General features: G+C 48.6%; 1 protein-coding gene across 17 annotated transcripts in view; it reads right to left on the reverse strand.

Moving 5' to 3' along the window:
• Positions 1-15129, reverse strand: part of PPFIBP1 (PPFIA binding protein 1) — a 59329-nt gene that overhangs the window by 30714 nt on the left and 13486 nt on the right. For 9 of the 17 annotated variants that reach the window (XM_069965712.1, XM_069965739.1, XM_069965729.1 and 6 more), the window contains 7 exons: positions 13376-13458; positions 12140-12345; positions 5681-5767; positions 5331-5444; positions 4047-4178; positions 3782-3883; positions 2813-2905 (listed from right to left, as the gene is read on the reverse strand). In XM_069965712.1, the coding sequence (XP_069821813.1) occupies positions 2813-2905; positions 3782-3883; positions 4047-4178; positions 5331-5444; positions 5681-5767; positions 12140-12345; positions 13376-13439 (798 nt within the window). In that variant the 5' untranslated portion in view covers positions 13440-13458. Of the gene's footprint in view, positions 1-2812; positions 2906-3781; positions 3884-4046; positions 4179-5330; positions 5445-5680; positions 5768-6171; positions 6360-12139; positions 12346-13375; positions 13459-15129 lie in introns of those variants that run through there. The other 8 variants (XM_069965803.1, XM_069965777.1, XM_069965793.1 and 5 more) reach the window with 3 other exon arrangements.

Consider the following 15129-nt stretch of genomic DNA (forward strand, 5'->3'; position numbering starts at 1 on the left):
TAAACCATTTCAAAGTGAAGCGTTGGGCTAAACTAGAGAAGGGGTGGAGTTAAAGTGTTCCCACAAAAAAAGGGTGGAGCTAAACCATCAAACCTAAATAAATCGTTGAAGCTTCAATCAAGGGAGAGAAACTACACCCCCCCTCCCTGGACGTTACTTTCCAGCACTGTGATTAGCTCTTTATAATTTGAGCGTAGATATACGCCCTCTACTGCTGGGGTGTTAGACTGTATTACTGCTTGTAGTATGATTCATGCCGCATGCGTCACTGCACAGAAACCCACAGATCCACAAACAGCAGACAACAGGATCCACAAACAGCTACTTCCTCCCCGATGGTCAGTGATGTCAAGAAGTAGTAGCTGTCTCTATAACTGCGGAGGACTGAAAGGGGAGGAAGAGCCACTGGGTGACCAGAGAAGACGTCACATGAGAAATAAAATGGCAGAAAAAGTATTTCCCCTTTAAGAGAATAATTATTTTTCAAAAAATCCACACCAAACAAGCATGCCCAGAAGAACGGTATGATGATGTCACACAGCGGGTAAAGTAACGCCCCCAGCATGCCCTCTGGTGGTCAGGGGCAGGTATAGCAGGGAAGGAGGGAACAGGTGGCGCCATCTGATGGAGACTGGGCGTCAATCTAAAAGCGATCATGCCAAGAGGAGCACACGGCACTGCCACAACACCGGGGGAGGAAGGGCAGGGGGTCCCAGCCAACTATACCGCACCTTTATGGTTTGGCATTTGAGCTCCACCCGCTGCTTCTCATAGTGCATCTGACCCACCTTGATTTTCATACTAGAAAGCTTGGCCATCAAAGACTGGTGATAGAGAGCAGAGAGAGAGAGATGGTGGGCACAGGCCGAGAGCGCCCCCTACCTCACATACAGGATCATACTGCACCACACAGCCTGCTAATGCTGAGGGATGGCACCACTGATCTCTAGTGACGGATAGGCTGTATTCTCAGTGATGTCACTGCTGATCTCTAGTGATGGATAGGCTGTATTCTCAGTGATGTCACTGATCTCTAGTGATGGATAGGCTGTATTCTCAGTGATGTCACTGATCTCTAGTGATGGATAGGCTGTATTCTCAGTGATGTCACCGCTGATCTCTAGTGATGGATAGGCTGTATTCTCAGAGATGTCACTGCTGATCTCTAGTGATGGATAGGCTGTATTCTCAGTGATGTCACCGCTGATCTCTAGTGATGGATAGGCTGTATTCTCAGTGATGTCACCGCTGATCTCTAGTGATGGATAGGCTGTATTCTCAGTGATGTCACTGATCTCTAGTGATGGATAGGCTGTATTCTCAGTGATGTCACTGATCTCTAGTGATGGATAGGCTGTATTCTCAGTGATGTCACTGATCTCTAGTGATGGATAGGCTGTATTCTCAGTGATGTCACTGATCTCTAGTGATGGATAGGCTGTATTCTCAGTGATGTCACTGATCTCTAGTGATGGATAGGCTGTATTCTCAGTGATGTCACTGCTGATCTCTAGTGATGGATAGGCTGTATTCTCAGTGATGTCACTGCTGATCTCTAGTGATGGATAGGCTGTATTCTCAGTGATGTCACTGCTGATCTCTAGTGATGGATAGGCTGTATTCTCAGTGATGTCACTGATCTCTAGTGATGGTTAGGCTGTATTCTCAGTGATGTCACCGCTGATCTCTAGTGATGGATAGGCTGTATTCTCAGTGATGTCACCGCTGATCTCTAGTGATGGATAGGCTGTATTCTCAGTGATGTCACTGATCTCTAGTGATGGATAGGCTGTATTCTCAGTGATGTCACTGCTGATCTCTAGTGATGGATAGGCTGTATTCTCAGTGATGTCACTGCTGATCTCTAGTGATGGATAGGCTGTATTCTCAGTGATATAACTGATCTCTAGTGACGGATAGGCTGTATTCTCAGTGATGTCACTGATCTCTAGTGATGGATAGGCTGTATTCTCAGTGATGTCACTGATCTCTAGTGATGGATAGGCTGTATTCTCAGTGATGTCACTGCTGATCTCTAGTGATGGATAGGCTGTATTCTCAGTGATGTCACTGATCTCTAGTGATGGTTAGGCTGTATTCTCAGTGATGTCACCGCTGATCTCTAGTGATGGATAGGCTGTATTCTCAGTGATGTCACCGCTGATCTCTAGTGATGGATAGGCTGTATTCTCAGTGATGTCACTGATCTCTAGTGATGGATAGGCTGTATTCTCAGTGATGTCACTGCTGATCTCTAGTGATGGATAGGCTGTATTCTCAGTGATGTCACTGCTGATCTCTAGTGATGGATAGGCTGTATTCTCAGTGATATAACTGATCTCTAGTGACGGATAGGCTGTATTCTCAGTGATGTCACTGATCTCTAGTGATGGATAGGCTGTATTCTCAGTGACGTCACTGATCTCTAGTGATGGATAGGCTGTATTCTCAGTGATGTCACTGATCTCTAGTGATGGATAGGCTGTATTCTCAGTGATGTCACTGATCTCTAGTGATGGATAGGCTGTATTCTCAGTGATGTCACTGATCTCTAGTGATGGATAGGCTGTATTCTCAGTGATGTCACTGCTGATCTCTAGTGATGGATAGGCTGTATTCTCAGTGATGTCACTGCTGATCTCTAGTGATGGATAGGCTGTATTCTCAGTGATGTCACTGCTGATCTCTAGTGATGGATAGGCTGTATTCTCAGTGATGTCACTGGCACATTGTCTCGTGCCCCTGCCCACTAGATAGCGGCCTCCCTTCTACCCTCACCCACAATGTAAAGCGGAGGCCCCGGTCCCTCTACCTTGGTGGACTTCAGCTTCTTCTCATACTGTGTGCGCTCATTCTCCATTTCCACCACTCGCAGCCGCAGTTCATTCATCTCCTGCACCAAACCCTGAAGAAGAGAGAGAAGAGTCGCCATGTCAGTAACTACACCCGCCGCTCTGTACTACAACCCCCATGCCCACACTGTTTCATTACTGCAATTGTCACTTGGATCATACACAGTATATAGAATAGGAGGCAGTAGAGGAGGAGATCAGTTGCAGTGTCTCAGCCCCATCCCCCCCTTCCCCCCAATGTTATTTGTGTCCTGTTATTTTAAGCTCGCGGAGCGGACGTGAAGAGTTAATGGAGCGTCAGACGTGCACACTGTACAGATCGCAGCTATTTCGGAACACAGAGCTGCACTCTTACACTGTAACATCACAGCATGTGGGGATTTAAAGGGGAACCCCAGCTAAAATCTTTTTTATTCAAATCAACTGGTTCCAGAAAGTTTGTAATTTACGCCCATTAAAAAAAATCTTCAGTCTTCCAGTGCTTATCAGCTGCTGTATGTCCTGTAGGAAGTGGTGTATGACACAGTGCTCTATGCTGCCACCTCTGTCCATATCAGGAACTGTCCAGAGCAGCAGCAAATCCCCATAGAAAACCTCTTCTGCTCTGCAGACTGGAGAGAATACAACACTTACTGCAGGACATACAGCAGCTGATAAGTACTGGAAGACTGGAGATTTTTATTTATTAGAAGTACATTACAAATCTCTGGCACATTATGGCACCAGTTGACGTGAAAGAAAAAAATAATTTGGGGTCAACAACCCCTTAAAGTGGTCTCTGACTATGTAATCTATGTAGGTGCAGATCGATGAAGTGTATGGTGCGGCACAGCAGCACAGAGGTTAGCAGGCCACACTGGAAACAATACAGCATGCCGTCAGTCCGATCTCTCTCTGCAGGCACCATGCTACAGGCCGAGCACCGTCACCTCTTGATCACCGTACTGTAACCTCTTTTCTTGAAATAGCGCCAGCTCCACCTCCAGCTTCTCCATCTGTTGCCTCAACTCCACTATAATCTTATGTAGAGACTGAAGTGTAGAAGAAGAGGAGAGAAAAGGATGGAAACAGACAGGACAGGAGAGAGGAGGACAGCAGAGAAGTGGTCACATCTACTAGGAGTCTATGGCTTCTTCTGGGGAAGGTGGAGGACAAACAATTGTAATGAGACTACAACTCCCAGCATGTCCTTACCTCTGTGTCCTTATATCGCTCCTCATAGTCACTTCTGTCTTTCTCCACCGCTGTCAGCTTCAGTTTCAGAGTAGAAATCTCTGCCATTAAATCCAACTTCTGTGTCTCTAATGATGTCCGACTCAATAGTTCCTGAGAGAGAGAAGAGAAACCATCAGATACTGGATGATACAACGTATACTCCACCAGCAGAATAGTGAGTGCAGCTCTGGAGTATAATACAGGATGGAACTCAGGATCAATAATGTAATGTATGTACACAGTGACCCCATCAGCAGAATAGTGAGTGCAGCTCTGGAGTATAATACAGGATGTAACAGGATCAGTAATGTAATTTATGTACACAGTGACCCCACCAGCAGAATACTGAGCGCAGCCCTGGAGTATAATACAGGATGTAACTCAGGATCAGTAATGTATGTACACAGTGACCTCACCAGCAGAATAGTGAGTGTAGCTCTGGAGTATAATACAAGATGTAACTCAGGATCAGTAATGTAATGTATGTACACAGTGACCCCACCAGCAGAATAGTGAGTGCAGCTCTGGGGTATAATACAGGATGTAACAGGATCAGTAATGTAATGTATGTACACAGTGACCCCACCAGCAGAATAGTGAGTGCAGCTCTGGGGTATAATACATTACTGATCCTGAGTTACATCCTGTATTATACCCCAGAGCTGCACTCACTATTCTGCTGGTGGGGTCACTGTGTACATACATTACTGATCCTGAGTTACATCCTGTATGTACACAGTGACCCCACCAGCAGAATACTGAGCGCAGCCCTGGAGTATAATACAGGATGTAACTCAGGATCAGTAATGTATGTACACAGTGACCCCACCAGCAGAATACTGAGCGCAGCCCTGGAGTATAATACAGGATGTAACTCAGGATCAGTAATATATGTACACAGTGACCCCACCAGCAGAATAGTGAGTGCAGCTCTGGGGTATAATACAGGATGTAACTCAGGATCAGTAATGTAATGTATGTACACAGTGACCCCACCAGCAGACCAGTGAGTGCAGCTCTGGAGTATAATGTAACGTGTTCGCTCTTGTCTTGGATTTCTATTATCTTCACATAAAACACATACTAAGCCAAAACTAAGAGCTCAGAGAAAGTTTTCTAGGTCACGGGGAGGTCTCCGAGCAGCGGCTCCACTAGAGGTGATGGCAGCGCGCCCCGGCTGAGATCATCTTTATGTGTAGTGCGTCCATGGTGTCTGCTGGATGAGTGTGGACTTTGTTTTGACCAGCAGGGGCGCCCTCTCACCTGCTGTAACATCTCCTCTGTAGCATTCAGCTTCTCTCTGTGCTCCTCCAGGCAGAATTCCAGGTCCCGGATTTTCTCGCCTTGCGCCTCCACCTGGTCGGTCAGGACGCTCACCTGAAAGTTACAGATCAATTAAAGGGTTAAATCCGGCCCTATACAGCAGACCACAGATAGAAGCCTGTCTTCCCAGTAGAGTAATGCCCATGGTGGTTTCAGAAACCCTTGCTACCAGTCAAGTTTCCAAGCATGCTGGGAAAATCATCACTGTTGCAAACTATCAGTGCAGTAAAGTGAGACTGGCCCTGCTGTGATACACCGTAATAAGTGGCCCTTCAAGAACCTGCACATACCTGCAGCACTAGAGACTCCTTGTCATTCTCCAGACGGGACAGCCTCTCCTGGTAGATGTCACTGCTGCCGGTGATGTGCCCATTAACCTGCAATACATAAGAGGGGATTAACAGTGGAGGTCCCCTTTAAGATGACTATATTGGACCTTGTGTACCATCCCTGCTGCCACAGTAATGTAAATAACAATCGATGGTGTGCCCCTTTAAGACTATCCTGCTCTTGGTAATATGGTGATGCGGGTGGACACGACTGCACACGTCATAGTCTGGGATCCAGCGCCGTGCCCATGTGTGCGCGATATCCCTTCCCTGACCAGCCTGGCGGGTATAATGATTAACCAGGGACCGGTCATCTATCATAGACAAACACCGGGCTGTAGGGCTGCCACCTGGCACACACAGACAGGACTTAAAGTGACAGTATGCCTCTCCATAGTGTCTCAACTAAATGCAGTCTACTGTTCCCTGTTATCAGCCGCTTGGCATGTTACCCCTGGGTAAGCATCATCTGTGCTCCCACAAAACAGCGCCACACCCGTGTATGGGGTGCGGTATTGCGGCTCTATTCGACAACCCCTATAAAATGTCACAACAAAATATGGAGCTGTCCATAGCAACCAACAGGCAGTCTGGTTGCTAAGAGTAACAGCTCCAGGTTTCATTTAAGGGAACTTTATCAAAAGATGGAAAAGGACAAAATAGAGCAGTTGCCATGGAAACCAGAGTTGTGCTTTCTGTTTCCAATGACTGAAGCAGTTGCTATGGCAACCGGCTAGATCATCACTCAAAGGCCTTCGCGAAATGAACGCAGTTTATCAAGTCGCCGTGGCAACTGCCCCATTGATGCCGCCCCCCCCCCCCCCAATTGCGGCAATCTCCATAGATTTTCCCCAAAGGAAACCAATCAGACCACTGCTTTCACATTCTGATCATCATGGAGGTCTGACTGGTCGCTATGGCAACAGCTCAAACGGATATCCACAGGCCTTATAAAAATGAAAGCAATAATATGATTGGTTGCTATGGCAACTGCTCCGTTTCAGAAGGGCTCGGGGTGGGGAAGCTCGCCATATAACGCACGGCCAAGCCTGTAATCTGCCGGCACGGCTGCGGGTGTGCTCGGCACATAAAGCCAGTAAGCGGGCAGTGGTCGCCTTTATGGGAGGAAGATGAAAGTGACGGCACAACCCGCGCCGCTTCTGATCTCCTGTTTGTTGCACGGCTATAAAAATCCTGAAAAGACTTGAGGAAGCTGAAATAATCCCTGTAACAGGGTGACGGTGTAAACATTGGGGCGCTGTTTTTCAGCTCTCTCAACCCCCCTTTAAGCTGTCAAAGGTTATCGGCAGCCATTTTTATTTTCTGTTTCTTGGGAAAGCTGGATAAGAACCAATACGATCGATATTCCAGAACCATCTTCTTCCATCAGGCGTCTCGTGGACGGTACAGTAACAGTCACCCAGCTTTCCCAGAACTCTGAATGACAATCCGGCCAAGATACACCCATATACTCCCATCACCCAGCTTTCCAGGCATCTTGAACGGCAGTACGGTAAGGGGTGTGTCTCTACATAGTTATGAAATATAGCTATTCAGGAGTACTGGAAAGCTGGGTGACAAGCGACCATGCATTCCCAGAGCACTGACCGGCAATAAGATAATGGAGCTGGGGATGCGGCATTGAATATTGCCATTAAGGAGTCTGGGCAAGCTGTGTGCTGATCCCATCTGCAGATGTTTACACTGCACACAGAGCGCGGCGCGATACTTGGCAGCAGCCACGCCGTGCGAATCGTAAATAAATCACAATTAAAATTTATTTGGCCGCAACTCATAAACCGCCATAAAATAAAATAAATATTTCCGCTGTGTGTGGAGGACGTCAACAGAAGCCGAGGCGGCTCTGGAGTCCATTATCCGGGTGATACTCGCCCAGCTCAGCAGTCTCCCTGCCAGGAGCCAAACCCAGAGCGCAAAATATAATGGAAGCCGACCGCAAATAAGGGATTCAGCGGGTCAAGGAGAAAAATAACAAACTATAAAGAAAAATTAAATTAATTCAAAAACGCGCAACGGCAAACGGTACAGATCCATCAGGGAACGTGCGGCCGAAAACCGAGGCATCTGCTGCAAATCTGTACTTTCAATGTCATGGATTTGTCTGGGCTAATCCACCTCTTGGATATCCTCATGAGTGATACGCCAAAATGATGAGGATATATCCTACAACTGTCTACCGGGCAGAAGACCAGAAAAACAAACCACAAACATAAAAGAATAAAAAAAAAAGGTCAAGAGAATAGTAAAAATCTACAGGGGAACCAAAACAATAATCGAGAAACAAAATGAAAAAATAAATAAATAAAAATCTATGCAAGTCAAAAAACAACAAAGTTTTTCAAACATAAAAGTAATATAATGTATAAAAAAAAAAAAAAATCACAATATAGAGATTTACCCCCCAATCCTTACAATGCTGCTGATGGTATGATCAGATCCGGTCCAGATGATGAGCAGTGCCGCTTCCCGGGGGTTCAGGGACCCTTCGCATAATAGTCCACCGGAATCAATGTCTTAAAGGAGCCGTACACCTTGAGGAAGAGGCGCAGACGACATCTTGTAGAGGAGGGGGTGAAGGCGAGGGGTCCTGGTGGGCTGTGGGTGCCGTACAGGTGAGATGAGAACAGCTGATGTTGCCTTCTCAGGAGACACCTGAGGTGTGAGATCATGGTGCCCCTCACCTCACATCTTCCTCTTTTTAGTTGCGGCCTTTGTGACTCATCGCCATCAAACAAAAAGCCGGGAGATCATAAAACACTCACTGAGAGCGGCAAACTTCTGAGGAGCCTGTGGCCTCTTTGTTGTGATACGTTTTCCCCAGGTGACTGGCCCTTTAAATCAGACAAGGCAGCCATTTAACCCCCCCCCCCCCCCTCCCCGAAGGGGAGCAGGAAGGATGGGACTAGGCATGGCAGCTGGAGCACAGGAAGAGGCGGTCTGATATCTGCAGGCGGCCATATTACTTCTCATAGGGCTCTCTACACTGTCACCCGGTCGCAATAATCTTACCGCCATTACAGCAACAATGTCTGGGTACACGGTGCAAGTCCGGCCCCTGAAGACCCTGTAAACCCCAAGACAGAGCTCCAATTGCCTCCTCCCAGTCAGGGATCCCTCCAACCTCCATCTCTGCCTGTACACAACAATGAGGAAGTAGCTAACTTGTTCTAAATAGATGTGCAGCCCCAGATCTGTGTCCCGCCCCTGCAAAGGGGGCTCCTCCCCCTCCATCTCTGCCAATCACATTTAGGAACCCCATTAAAAAGGGTAGTGTGGGGTTTAACATTTATTCACTAAATAACACACATTACAAAGTTATACAACTTTGTAATGTGTGTTATTTAAGTGAATGGCCCCCTTCCCCGTGTTCCCCCCCACCCCCGGATGTGTGGTGCATTATACTTACTCAATTGCGGCTGAGCAGCTGATGACGCGGCAGAGGGGGCCGGCATGAGGGACGGCTGGAGCGGACCGGCCGGCCTCCCGAAGTGCACCACACTTCCGGGGTGGGGGGAACACGGGGAAGGGGGCCATTCAGTTAAATAACACACATTACATAGTTGTGTAACTTTGTAATGTGTGTTATTTAGTGAATAAAAGTTAACCCTAACCCCCCTAATTCCCACAAAAATAATGAGGCTCTTGGTTACCATTTGCAAAAGGTGTAAACTACCCCACCACGTTACGGTGGCCTCAGGACATACAGCAGCTGATAAATATGGGAAGACTTCAGATTTTTTAATAGAAGTAAATTACAAATCTATATAACTTTCTGACACCAGTTGATTTGAAAGAAAAAGATTTTAGCTGGACAACCCCTTTAGGGAAGGGGGGTGGGAAGTAGCTAACTTCTCCTCTTACCTGCATTTTTTTTTTATATAGAAATAATTAGATCTACGATTCCAGACACAAGTGCACCAGTTGTACTTGAAAGCAAGATGTACTAAAGGGGGCCCCTACCAGAAAGTGGGGGCACAGTGTGCTAAAGGGGGCATATATATCGGAATGCAGGGGCCTCGGTCACGCAGGCATCATAGGGAGAGCTGCTGCAGCAGTCCTGCCTCATCCACTTCAATGGCCGCCATGTAACACATCCTATACAGCGATCAGTTCCCTGAAGAGCACAATCTGATTCCCAGCAGAGCGTTGCTCCCTCCGCAGGCCGAGCAGAGCATTCCTCCCTCCGCAGGCCGAGCAGAGCATTCCTCCCTCCGCAGGCCGAGCAGAGCATTCCTCCCTCCGCAGCCCGAGCAGAGCATTCCTCCCTCCGCAGCCCGAGCAGAGCATTCCTCCCTCCGCAGCCCGAGCAGAGCATCCCCCCACCTCTGCAGCCCGAGCAGAGCATTCCTCCCTCCGCAGCCCGAGAAGAGCATTCCTCCCTCCGCAGCCCGAGCAGAGCATTTCTCCCTCCGCAGCCCGAGCAGAGCATCCCCCCACCTCTGCAGGCCGAGCAGAGCATTCCCCCACCTCTGCAGGCCGAGCAGAGCATTCCTCCCTCCGCAGCCCAAGCAGAGCATCCCCCCCTCTGCAGGCCGAGCAGAGCATTCCTCCCTCCGCATACAGATAATGTGATAATGAGGAGGGGCTTAACTCCAGAACGGCCGCTAATTGCTGACACGCAGTGAGATGATGAGCGCTTCAACCCTTGGAAACTCTCACCAGCGAACCTGCCGCAACTTGTCTGCACGTCAGGACGGCGAGACGCGGAGATGTGAGGATTATCCCAGGACACGGGACGTGTGGAGACTCGTACAGGGGCGGAAACTGATCCCGGAAAAAGCTGGGTGCCCAGAGTAATGGGTTTAAGCATAGCAGCCATTCAGGGGTCTGGGAGAGATGGATCCTGCCATAATGGCGGCCACCCAGCTTTCCCAGGATCCCATAAACAGACGCTTAGAATGCTCATCTACCTGAAAGGAGACAACAGCTCGGATACACGCTGCGGATGCTAAGGGGTTAACTCACACCAGGGATCGGCTGATCGCACGCGTCCATCCGCTGTGGTGACGGTGACGTTACTCCAATCTTACACAAAAGTCTCTGTCTTAGAGGGGATTATGGGAAGGAACTGACAGGAGACGGGACGGCTCATTGCATCCTCACCGGAGCGGAAAACACACCGAGAGACGAGATGTAATGTCTCTTTGTATTCAACCACCCCTCCTGAAATACTCTGTGCTGCTGTGCGTTACTGCCTCCCCCCCCAAACAGGTCTCACACGCTGCTGTGTCCTCCCTATCATCATCACCACCACATGAGTGGACAGGTCATCCACCTTCTATAAGAGGAACAGACTTCTCTGCTGAAAAACTCTGTGCTGCTGTGGGTTACTGTCCCTCCCAGTCACATGCTGCTGTGTCCTATCATTATCATCACCACCACCACCACATGAGTGGACAGGTCACCCGTCTACTAGAAGAGGAATAGACTCCTCTGCTGAGACCCTCTGTGTCGCTGTGGGTCACTGCCTAATGATGCAGTCCCTGTCACCTCATTATCTCCACTGCTGAAATACTCTGTGCTGCTGAGGATCCCAGCTCCTTCTGCTGTGTACAGCTCACTGTCATCTCACTGCTGCCTGTAAGATCGACAGACTCCTGTACTGAAATACTGGGTGCTGCTGTGCCATAAAGCCCTGGAGACCCAGAAAAGCCAAGTGACCCAATAGAAGAGGTCAGAGGTCACAGACCTGCTATTCCGACTAATTCTATATACACCCCCTTCTCATACTTTTATATCTGCCATTCAGGGACACAGAAAAGCTGAATGGCAACTAATATCAGCGCAGATAAGTCCAGGATTAACACCACAGCTATTATCGTCTACTAACAGCGCCCCACCTGTGCACAGGCTGCACATTGTACTGCACCCGGTGATCATGACTCAGATGCAGTACCTCTCCTCACCTGTATGCAGGGGTGGCGCTGTATTAGGAATTCATCACATATCTTACCTTATAAAGGATTTCTTAGTGGTCTCTCCCCTCAAAAATGCATGTTGTTGTTGGTGGACAGTACTTCATAGCTGTCGAGCCCCATAACCCCGCCTACACTGGCACCTAAGCCCCACCCCTCGGATCAGCCCGTCACAGAGGGGCAGGGCCTATGCCTCTAGATCGGCCCATTCCAATGATGCAATAGAGGGGGCGGAACCTAAGGGCTGATGATGTCACAGAGGGGGGCTGGCCCATGGCACTCAATAGCCATGAAGCCCCACCCATACGGCACTGTCCACTAACAATAACATGCATTTTTTTAAGGGGGGGGGGGGTGACAATATCACTGTAAATCTTCCTATACACAATGATATGACAGTTGTGGACACATCAGTGTCTATAGGGAAGCTTAATGCTGCCCACCACCCAGCTTTCCCAGGATCAGACAAGGAGCGGTTTCTCACCATCTGACTCTGCAGCCACTCGGCCAGCACCTCGGCGGTGGAGTCGGGCACCTGACACCTCAGCCCGTCCCTCTCATCGGTGTCCATCATCTCCAGCATCCCCCGCAGGTCCTCGATGAGGTGCAGGACACGTAGGCTCCCCATGAAGGGCGAGGTCGGCGACTGACAATCAAAGATTCCATTGGAGTATTCCAGAGCCTTGGAGCCTGCAGGGAAAGGGACACAATGTTATATACACTCTACTGTTCTCTGATATCAGCCACTAGATCTACAATAAGTGACACTGGTAGAAAATCAAAGCCAGAAACAGCTGCTTTCTTAAAGGGGAACTCTGGCATGCCTCCCGCCTTCAAATCAACCGCTGCCAGAAAGTTATACAAATGTTTAATTTATTTCTATGTAATGATCTCCAGTCTTCCAGTACTTATCAGCTGCTGTATGTCCTGTGTCCTTCAGGAAGTGGTGTATTCTCTCCAGTCTGACACAGTGCTCTCTGCTGCCACCTCTGTCCATGTCTGGAACTGTCCAGAGCAGCAGCAAATCCCCATGGAGAACCTCACCTGCTCTGGACAGTTCCTGACATGGACAGAGGTGGCAGCAGAAAGCACTGTGTGAGACTGCAGAGAATACATCACTTCCTGCAGGACATACAGCAGCTTATAAGTACTAGAAGACTGGAGATTTTTATGCAGAAGTAAATTACAAATCTTTATAAAACTTTCTGACATTGGTTGATTTGAATTTAGCTTGAGTTCCCCTTTAACCTCAGTTGACATCACTTGTAATACCACAGATAACCTGAGCACAAGGGTGGCGCTGTTTGTGTCCGTTTTTCTACTATTTGGATACAGACAGACGTCCGCTGCCGGGGTATGTCCGTATTCACTTCCCCGAAGTGTCATTTATTGAGGAGGTGCTATTTCTTTTGTTTCTGCTGTAGCCCCAGGAGCATCGCTCCTAAATTCTGCCCGGCAGGGATCGGCTGAGGATGATTGTGAAGTGACGGAAATATCCGGAACAGCTGTCATGTCGCCTGTTCTAGGTTAGGCCTCACCTGCTGCCCCCTCCCCCAAAGGAATGAGAGGAATCCTCCTCTTACCACATCTATTCAGGCACGGCGGAGTCACCCAGCTTTCCCAGACACCCGATAGGAAGGTCTAACTAAGCATCCCTAATCTGCCGCTCTCCAGCTGTCAGGGCATGCTGGGAGTTGTAGGTTTGCACCAGCGGACTCACCGGCGATGATGCCGTCCATCTGCTCCAAGGCTGCGGCTAACATTTCACTTGCGTCTGTCATCATTCTGCCACCGACGTCAGACCTGGAAGACAACAATGGTGAAGAAGGGGTTAATATAAAGGTCACTCAGCTTTCCACAGACCCTGACCAGTCTTTTACACCTCCATGACTATACACAGTTACATCTCACACCCCGGCTCTAGCATTGTACTCATGAACCAGGAGGCTCAGGACGAACAGTCGTGATAGGATCTCCAGATGGCGACGGTCCCCGAGATAAGAGCCGCACCAGTCACAGCTTCACCTCTACCACCCCCCGGCCCCCGTTAAGGACGCTGTTTGGATTAAGTTTGCAATGAAACCCAAATATAACCTTGTAAGGAGAGAGAAGAAGAAGGAGAAGAAGAGGGCCTGAGCGGGGCGAGGAGGAGAGGAGCGAGAGAAGGGTTAACAAGACTACCGCAACTTATCTACTGAGAGAGGACGTCCATCTACACGGACACAGGAGTCACTGCATACACACACTACTCATCCTGTATTATACTCTAGAGCTGCACTCACTATTCTGCTGGTGGGGTCACTGTGTACATACATTACTGAGCCTGAGTTACATCCTGCATTATACTCCAGAGCTGCACTCACTATTCTGCTGGTGGGGTCACTGTGTACACACACTACTCATCCTGTATTATACTCCAGAGCTGCAATCACTAATCTGCTGGTGGGGTCACTATGTACATACATTACTGATCCTGAGTCACATCCTGTATCATACTCCAGAGCTGCACTCACTATTCTGCTGGTGGGGTCACTGTGTACATACATTACTGATCCTGAGTTACATCCTGTATTATACCCCAGAGCTGCACTCACTATTCTGCTGGTGGGGTCACTGTGTACATACATTACATTACTGATCCTGAGTTACATCCTGTATTATACCCCAGAGCTGCACTCACTATTCTGCTGGTGAGGTCACTGTGTACATACAATACATTACTGATCCTGAGTTACATCCTGTATTATACCCCAGAGCTGCACTCACTATTCTGCTGGAGGGGTCACTGTGTACATACATTACATTACTGATCCTGTACTGATCCTGAGTTACATCCTGTATTATACCCCAGAGCTGCACTCACTGTTCTGCTGGTGGGGTCACAGGAGCGCCCCCCCCCCCCCACCCTGGCGTGTTGTTTACAGGTCACACACTCGCTGGCGCTGATCTCGCCTGGCAGGATAACACCCGGCTCAGTCTCGGCGCTCAGCCTTGTCATAACGGTTACTGATGACTCCCATCACTGCGACACGACTGGTGTTTATCACCGCGAGAAATTCCACTGTGAAGCCGCGGCCTCAGAAACGGGGTAAGCGAGTTGTAAAGTTTCCATTCAGGGGCGTGGGAATGTTGGGTGACAACCTCTACAGAAGCTTATTAGACTCAATATAATTAACCAAGGCTTAAAGGCCATGTTTACCTTTGATGAATTCACAATAAAAATAAATAAATAAATAAAAAGTTGCACTACCACATTTCACCACAGATGGCAGCATACAATTTACAGTAGATCCCACCATGATAGAGTTCTCAGCCTGTCAGACACTGATTTATTATTTGCGATAACTTGGCAACAATAGATCCGACAGAGGTGGCAGCCGCCTCTTCTCAACCAGCTCGGAGAGCTCTACCGGAACATGGCCGTGCCAACAGTAAGGTCACGGTCCCTTTAAATGCTGGCACGTGCGGCCCGGA

The sequence above is a fragment of the Dendropsophus ebraccatus genome, chromosome 1, assembly GCF_027789765.1.
Source record: "Dendropsophus ebraccatus isolate aDenEbr1 chromosome 1, aDenEbr1.pat, whole genome shotgun sequence".
NCBI classification, from domain to species: Eukaryota; Metazoa; Chordata; class Amphibia; order Anura; family Hylidae; genus Dendropsophus; species Dendropsophus ebraccatus.